General features: G+C 59.1%; 1 protein-coding gene across 2 annotated transcripts in view; it reads left to right on the top strand.

Annotated features, from left to right (window-relative positions):
* AMOTL2 (angiomotin like 2) overlaps nt 1–7,669 on the top strand; it is a 7,886-nt gene extending 217 nt beyond the window's left edge. The window contains exons 2-10 of one of the 2 annotated variants that reach the window (XM_058031146.1): nt 824–1,585; nt 2,832–3,054; nt 3,553–3,697; nt 3,840–3,932; nt 4,554–4,849; nt 5,353–5,645; nt 5,764–5,975; nt 6,251–6,394; nt 6,573–7,669. In XM_058031146.1, coding sequence (XP_057887129.1) covers nt 912–1,585; nt 2,832–3,054; nt 3,553–3,697; nt 3,840–3,932; nt 4,554–4,849; nt 5,353–5,645; nt 5,764–5,975; nt 6,251–6,394; nt 6,573–6,631 — 2,139 coding nt within the window. In that variant the 5' untranslated portion in view covers nt 824–911 and the 3' untranslated portion in view covers nt 6,632–7,669. The remainder of the gene's footprint in view (nt 1–823; nt 1,586–2,831; nt 3,055–3,552; nt 3,698–3,839; nt 3,933–4,553; nt 4,850–5,352; nt 5,646–5,763; nt 5,976–6,250; nt 6,395–6,572) is intronic. The other variant, XM_058031147.1, reaches the window with a different exon arrangement.
* Nucleotides 7,670–8,568: the final 899 nt, after the last annotated feature.

The following is an 8,568-nucleotide window of genomic DNA, read 5'->3' on the forward strand; positions in this document are numbered from 1 at the left end:
CCTCCCCCCCGGCACAGGGAACCCCTCTAGCACTGGGACTCCCCCGAGCGGGACCGGGACCCCCGAGCGGCACAGGGACCCCCCCGGAACGGGAATGCCCCTGGGGAAAGGACGCTCCCCCACACCGGGAATTCCCCAGCAGGGATCGGGACCTCCCTCCCTCGGCACCGGGACCCACCCGGGCCAGCAATCCCGGGACCGAGACCCCCTTGGACCGAGGTCCTCCCGGCCGGGGCTGCGACTCTTTGACCGGGATCGGACCCCCCTGGCCCAAGGAAGGCTCCAGCCGGGACTGGGATCCCTCCAGGGGAAAAGGACGGGCCCCAGCTCCCAGAACCGGGACTCTTCTCCTTGGGACCGGGACTCGCCTCTTCCCCCCCCCGGCACCGGGACCATCCCGGGGAAAAAACCCTCTCCCATGCCGGATCCACCCCCAGGGACTGGGAACCCTCCTGGAACCCTCCCAAACGGGACCGGAGCATTCCTCCCTCCCGCACGGAAAAATCCCGGGACCCTCACCGGGACTGGGACACCTCTGCAAGTCCAGGGCACCTCCGTGTCCGGGGATGGGGGGTTCTCTCCATCTCCCGGTGGCTCTGTGCCCGGTCCCGTGGGGCCGCTTTATGCCCCGCTTTATCCCGGGCCATGGGGGACCAGCTCCGAGCCAGCCCCAGGTGCGGTGCCGGTGCTGGGCTGCTCCGTTCTCCCAGTGCCGCCACGGGCACGTCCGGGCCGGATTCCTGGCAAACATTCCCGTGTCCATCAGGATCCGGACAGTCCTGCCCCGGCTGCCCCCCAGCAATCCCGTTCCTCCCTGCCGCAGGTGTCTCGGCGTGCCCAGCCGCTGTTGAGGTCCCCCGGGACTCCCCTCGTCGGGCGGAATCGTGGCTCTGCCGCCGGCGCGGACGGACATGAGGACGGCGGAGGACTCGAACGGCACGGTGCTGCACCGGCTGATCCAGGAGCAGCTGCGCTATGGGAATCTCACGGAGAACCGCACTCTGCTGGCCATCCAGCAGCAAGCCCTGCGCGGCGGCGGCGCCGGCAGCCCCCGCTCCTCCCTGGAGAGCCTGAGCCCCGAGGAGAGCCAGATGGTGCAGCAATCCACGCGGCAGGAGCCGCAGGGCCAGGAGCATCACTCCGACCACGTCTACCTGGAGAACAGCGTCTACCGGCTGTGCCCGCCCAAGGGCGAGGAGCTGCCCACCTACGAGGAGGCCAAGGCGCATTCCCAGCTGCTGGCGTCGCAGCGCGGAGCGGGGCTGCGGGCCGAGAGCGGCGCCCGGCGCCCCGACGAGGGGCTCAAGGAGCTGAAGCACGGCCACGTGCGGTCGCTGAGCGAGCGGCTCATGCGGATGTCGCTGGAGAGGAACGGGGCCAAGGCGCAGAGCCCCATCAGCGCGTCGCACAGCTTCCCGCAGCTCTCCCGGCAGCTCGTCCCCCTGCGCGGGCAGCAGCCCGAGGGCACGGAGCCGCGGGGACCGCCCCCGGAGTATCCCTATGTCATCCCGGCCCAGGACGCTTACCTGGCTGAGCCCCGAGCCTGCTCCCGGGAAGGTCCTGCGTTTCAGCATGCTGACATCAGGTAAAGCTGTGGCCCCTGGGCTCTCTGCTTTTGGATGCCTCTCAGGGATGTTCAGGATGGATGCTTGGAGGGGCAGCGGGGGCCCAGAGCAGCTGCTTTTGTCCTCACTGGCCCAGGCCTGCTAGGAGCCCCCCACTCTGCTCCTGTCCCCAGCTCCCCCAGCACGGCTGGGCTTTTCCAACCAGTGAAGAAAATCCCATTCCCTCAGCAGACCCTGCCTCCTTCCCATGCACCAGGAGGGAGCTGGGGGTAATTTAGGGAATAATCCAGGAGCTGGAAGCAGCCCAGGAAACAGCTAAATGTGGAATAGGTATGGGGCAGGATGAAATACAAATATGCTCCCTGCTCCACAGAAACCCATGCCATGGTCCTGAGCTGGGAATGTCCATGATTCTTGGAATTGCTGCTGAGCAGATCTTGGGCTGGTGCCAGGTGGTCTGTGGTCCCTTTGGCAGCTCAGTGCCTCTGGCAAAGCCCCCTGGGTGACTGTGAGATGGACATCTGGGGGTCCAGGCATTGCCTGGAATTTGAGGAGGACTGGAAACAACCTCTTCCAGTGTGGAAAATGATGGGAAGAAGGGAACTGGTGGCTCAATGTGAGGACACACTGCTCCCAGCCCTGCTGATCTATCCAGGCAGAGAGCGATAGCATCTCCAGCAGGAAAACCTTCTCCTTGCAGGGAACAAAGAGGGGAAGGGGAGCTGTGGGGAAGATGTATTTATTCTTCCTTGCTCCTATATCATCCCGCAGGAATGCAGCCCTTGGCGGGCAGCCCGCGGGGGAGCGCAGCGGGGCCGGGCCCTGCTCAGGGATTCCAGCAGGGATGGTGAGCTGGGATGCTGGAGCACTGGCACAAGGGGCAGCCAGGCTGGCCTGGCTTCTCTGAATATAAAAAGGACACATCTGCAGTTTGGCAGTGAGGGCCTATGTCAGGAGTCCTTGCTTTTCACAGAAAATAAGGAAAATGCTGGCTTTCAAGGTGCCTGCAGCATTCCCAGCAAGAGAGGGACCTGGAGGGTTGGGAGCCCATCCAGACCCACTGGCCAGGTGCTGGAGGGGTCGAGTCAAGGCATCCCTGCAAGATGGGCTGTGTGGTTAGACAGCGAGCCCTTCCCAGCTCTACAAAGCAGGATAGGCACTTCCACCTCCTTTGAGGTGACACCAGCGCGTGCCTGATGGGACGCTGGAGCTGCACCCACCTCTCCCACCCTGCCCACCCTGACACCCCCTCCCGGCTCTCCGCAGGGTGCTGCCCACCTCGGTGCCGGCCGCGTTCCTGCCGCTGTGCCCGGGCGCGCTGGCTCCGGCGGGCGTGGAGGCGCTGGTCAGCGCGCAGGCCGTGTCGGCCGGCAGCCGCCTGGCCCGGGCCGACGCCGTCCTGCGGGACAACGAGAGGCTGCAGCGGGACAACGAGAGGCTGCGGCGGGAGCTGGAGAGCTGCGCCGAGAAGGCGAGCCGCATCCAGAAGGTGAGGGAATGCTGGCAGCTTCTTCCCGTGTGCCTCCTGCCCGGGGCGATGCTCGACCAGCTGCTGTGAAAATTCACCCCCTTTAGTGATTTAATCCTTTCTCCTCCTCCTCCCTCTGGCGGCTCGTTCCCCTCGGAGCAGCTGCAGCACGGCAGCCGGGCTTGGGGAGAAGGAGCCCATTCTCCAGTGACCCTCTCCCTCCGCCTGTCCCCCCATCCCGGCCGCCACAGAAAGCCCTTTGTGTGCCCGTCTACAAGGGGCGGCTGTTCCCCGTGGCTGGGCTGTGGCAGAGCCAAAATTCTGTGGAGAAACTCTTCCATAAGAGAAAAGACAAAAAAAAAAAAAATCAGTTTTTCCCCCAAAACAGCGCACTTGGGGTGCACTGAGCTCCTCTGGCAGCTCAGGTTGGGTTGAGCACCCCGGCTGGGCTTTGGCTGGCATGTGCCTTTCCTCATTCCATGAATACCTAACCCTGGCTTGTCCCTTCCTCCGCCCCAGCTGGAGAGCGAGATCCAGCGCATCTCGGAGGATTACGAAAACCTCGTCAAGGCGTCCTCCAAGCGGGAAGCCTTGGAGAAAGCCATGAGGAACAAGAGGGATTGTGAGATGCGACGGCTGCAGGATTTCAACCGAGACCTGAAAGGTGAGGCACCCTCTGTGTCCCCCTTCCTGTGGGTGTTTTGTGTCCTCCAGCTGTTTCCATGGGAAACAAGGTTTTTTCTCCTTCCTCCAGCCAAAATCTTGTATTTAAATCTTAACTGAGGTTTTTTTTTATTTTGGATCAGAGCGGTTGGAATCGGCGAACAAGCAGCTGGCCAGCAAGAACCAGGAAAACCAGGAGAGCAGCCAGGGCAGCGTGGCCAAACTCCTGGCACAGAGTAAGTCCCGGGGGATGGACACCCATCCCTGCCCGGCTCCCCGGGCATCTGCGAGCAGGGCTCGGCTGCAGGAGGAGGAGGCGGGTGTCGGGCGGCAGCTCTCGCCCTTCCCCAGGGAGGATGGAGCAGTTCTTGGCGCTGGACTCGAGCCATTAATCCCGGCGGCCGGCCGGCGGCGTGACCCGCATTCCCCGCATTCCTGCCGCGGCTCCGGCTCTTCCAGCACCGAGCCCGCACTCCCTCCCCACGCCAGCCCGGCCGTTCTCTCCCTCCTCCCTCCTGCGCTTCGCAGCCATGACAGCCTGGGCTTTTTTGGGGGAAAATGTGTTTAAATTTTAGCAGAGAGATAGGATGTTGGTGTTAGTAGGAAGAATTCCATGCCCTTCCCTAAGGTGGCTGGATTCACACCAGGCAGGTCTCACCCTTCCTGAGATAAAATTTAGGCTGGAATGTGGCACGTGGAGGCTTCTGGCCATCTGCCCACGCGGCTGGAATGCCCCTGACCCCCGTTTGATAGAAGATCTGGCGGAAGGGGTGGCATGGCCAGATGTTGGGAAGCAAAGAATCCCCACTGTGCCATAGGGAAGTGGAATATCTGAGATTTGTGGTGTTCCCTTTCAGGCTATGAGCACCAGCAGGAGAAGGAGAAGCTGGAGCGGGAGGTGTCCCTGCTGCGCAGCGCCAACGAGGACCAGCGGCGGCGGGCAGAGCTGCTGGAGCAGGCGCTGGGCAGCGCCCAGGCGCGGGCGGCCAAGGCAGAGGCCGAGCTGCGGAAGAAGCGAGCCTACGTGGAGAAGGTGGAGCGGCTGCAGGCAGCCCTGGGGCAGCTCCAGGCCGCCTGCGAGAAGCGGGAGCAGCTGGAGCTGCGGCTCCGCACCCGCCTGGAGCAGGAGCTGAAGATGCTGCGGGCTCAGCAGGTGGGTGCTGGCGAGGCACGGCTGTGTCGGTGTTAGGATGAGGGAAGAGATGAGGATCTGACTGTGTTTCAGAAGGCTTGATTTGTTATTTTATGATATATATTATATTAAAACTATATTAAAAGAATAGAAGAAAGGATTTTATCAGAAGAATAAGAATAAGAATAAGAATATCAGAAGAATAAGAATAAGAATATTGCTAAGAATAGCAATAGAAAGAACGATAACAAAATTTGTGGCTCGGACTCTCTGTCCGAGACAGCTCACTGTGATTGGCCATTAATTAGAAACAACCAACATGGGCCAATCACAGATCCACCTGTTGCATTCCACAGCAGCAGATAACCATTGTTTACATTTTGTTCTCAAGAGGAAAAAGCTTTAAAAAAAGATTTTTCATAAAAGACGTCTGTGACACGCGGCGGCTCCAGCCAGGCACGGCGGGTGCTGCGTGCTCCCAGCACCTCCTCATCCTCACTGGGGCTCTGTTTTGGCTGCTGCAGAGGCAGGCGGGCACGGCCAGCGGGGGGACGCCGGAGCTGAGCGCCCACACGCTGTCGGAGCAGCTGAGGGAGAGGGAGGAGAAGATCCTGGCGCTGGAGGCCGACATGACCAAGTGGGAGCAGAAGTACCTGGAGGAGTGCACCATGCGCCAGTTCGCCATGGACGCCGCGGCCACGGCGGCCGCCCAGCGTGACACCACCCTCATCAGCCACTCGCCACGGCACTCCCCCAACAGCAGCTTCAATGAGGACCTGCTCCTGGCCAGCCACAAGCACCAGGAGATGGAGAACAGGTTAGTCCCACCTCACCAGAGGCGTTTGGACCCCATCAAACTTTTTGGCTGGGCAATGCCTGGATCCTCCTCTCGCCATCCAGCTCCTCTTCCAGCTTCTGCCTTTCCTGCTCTCCAGGTTGAAAGCCCTTCATGCCCAGATCCTGGAGAAGGATGCTGTCATCAAGGTCCTGCAGCAGCGCTCGCGGAGGGACCCCAGCAAAGCCCTTCAGGGCTCCCTGCGGCCGGCCAAATCTGTGCCCTCCATCTTCGCTGCCTCCGCCGCCCCGAGCTGGCCAGGGGCTGGCCAGAGTGACCGGTCATCCGAGGGCAGCTCCCGTGGCAGCACAGGTAAATAGGGACACCTGCCTGCTCCCTGCCTTCATTTGGCACTGGGGACCTGCTTGCAATTTTCTCCTGTGGTTTTGGAGTTGGAGAGCTTGGGGAGGGGTGATTCCTCCAGGATCAGCCAGCAATCACAGAATCTCAGAATGGTTTGGGCTGGAAGGGACCTTTAAGCTCATCTTGTTCTACCCTCTTCTATGGGCAGGGACACCTTCCACTGTCTAATCTGGCCTTAAAAACTTGAATCCCTTGCCTTGAATCCCTAACAGAGTCTCCTCCAGCAGGCAAAGCCACCGCTGAAGGGACAGCAGTGTCCACTGCCCTTCCCTTGCCATCGCACTCCAAGCACGGCAGCAAGGACGGCAGCACGCAGACAGACGGAGCGGCCGGGAGCAGCGAGCAGGGCGAGGGCACCGCAGTGCTGGGTGAGTCCCCCCAGATGGCACAGGGCAGGGAGCTGGGATGGCCCAGCATGTAGGGTTAGCATCCCTGGGATGGGATTTGCACAAGATCATCAATTTTTTAAGGCATTTTTGAGGCCCCAGTTGAGTTGGGTGTGTTCGAATCCCTGCGAATCCCTGTAAATCCTTTCTTTCTCTGCAGAGAGCTCGGCCGCTGCCAGGGCCCTGGACCTGTCTGACATGGTGGAGATCCTGATTTAAGGCCACCCAGGGCTGCACGGCGGCCTCTCCAGCCCTCCTGCCAGCATGCTGGGATGGAGGAGCATCTGGGAAGGAGAGGCCAAGCTGCGAGCTCAGCGGTGTCCCCTCGGTCTCGGCAGTGACTCCAGGATGTGGCAGGGTCTCTGTCCCCTCAGTGCCCACACGGGTCCCTGGCTGCGCAGGGCGTGCTGGAGCCCGGGGACCCCGCGGTGCCTCCATCCCCATCCTGGCTCCATCCCAACTTCATCCCCATCCCAGCTCCCACTTCTGGGTCTTGGCCATCTGCACCCAGCCAGGTGCTTGGCTTCCAGCTGCAGAATCCCTCTCTGATGGCCCGAACTGTACCCACAAGCTGAACTCTCTGCACAGGGGCAGCGCTGGGAGGGATCCTCTGCGCGTCCCATCGACCACCCGGATCCACGTGGCCAAGCCAAGCACTGGGAGCACCAAACCCCCATCACCTGCCTCCTGCCTGTCACAGGCTTTGTGATGGGGTGACAGTGAAACAAAAATGACAATGGAGGGGATGAAGGGTGGAGGAAAAGTGGAGGTGAAAGGCTCTGAGGATGGAGGCAGTGGGATGTGCCACTCTTCTCCTGGCTCTGTCCCCTGGCTACTGGCAGCTGGCTTCTGCTTGTAGCCAGTGCCAACATCCCGCTCCTTGGAGCTTCCCATCCTTGCCCTTCATGTAAATATATATATTTTTCTTTATTTCTTTCCCCTTTCAACATGTGCATTTGCTGGCCAACTGCATTTTTTATTTTTCTCTCCCCAGACACGTAAAAAATGCGTTCGGTTCTCGTGCATTGTTTACAAAATGGAAAAGAAACAAAAAATTATGAAAGAGGAAAAAAAACCCCAAACCCCATGACTTAATATATTTTATATTAATATTGGTATTTCTTTTTAAGTATTTTTTTTCGTGCTGTGAACTTTTTTTCCTGCCAAAGACGACAAGTTCTCGTTTGTGCGTTTTAAGTTATCTTTAAGTATTTAAACATAAACCTGGCTGTTTCGTTATGCCACCCTATACCGAGATTGCTGTAGCATTCCACTTGGTATAACAATATTTTAATAAAAAAACCCAAATATTGATCCTTGGATTCTCTTTTTTTCCCATGCAATGCAGAGAGATGGAGGTGCCACCAGGGGAAGAGGGTCTGGGAGTGCTGACCCCTTGGTTCACATGTCCTTCCCAGCTCCCCAGGGCAGAGATTTGGGGTGCAGCTGCATGGAAGAGGGGAAAAATGCTCAGGAGGATTTCTGCATTCCCCAAAATCCCATTAGGAACCCATCCCCCTCATCTTCATCGGGGGAAAAGGGTGGAGTTGCCTAAAAGTGTTGATGTGGTTTCCTTCCTGCTCTGGCATCCCTGCATCCCTGTATCCTTGGTTTCTGCATCCTCATGACCATGCATCCCCGTGTCCTCCATCCTTGTACCCTGCTGTCCTTGATCTCTGCATCCCATAACCACATCCTGATGGGATCTTCCTCACAAAACCCCTTCCTGCCCTCCTCAGCCCTTGCCACATGGAAAACTTTAAAAGACTCCCTCATCTCTTCCAGCACGGATGGATCTGATCTCCAAGCTCTCCTTGGCTTTGTCAGCAATTTCCAAGCCCTTCCCACTCTGCCTGGCTTCTTGGTCTTCTGGAAGACCAGAAGTTTTCCATGACTTGGACTTTTATTTTCTGATAACTGTGGTGTTAATGCTTCCCAGGGAACATCCCTGGGGACTCTGCCATCTCCAGCCAGGCCAAGGCTTTCCCTTTGTGCCACCCCTTGGCATTAACTGGGAGCTCATCTTTGTTATCCTGCTGTCCCTGGGGACCAGGAGCTCTTCTGCTCTGCAATGTTTGGCTTGGATTATGTGGAACAACAGCATCAGAAATCAGTTTGGCTGCCAGCTCTTCCATGGAACCACGGAATCATTCAGG

This window comes from Melospiza georgiana, chromosome 10, assembly GCF_028018845.1.
Source record: "Melospiza georgiana isolate bMelGeo1 chromosome 10, bMelGeo1.pri, whole genome shotgun sequence".
NCBI classification, from domain to species: Eukaryota; Metazoa; Chordata; class Aves; order Passeriformes; family Passerellidae; genus Melospiza; species Melospiza georgiana.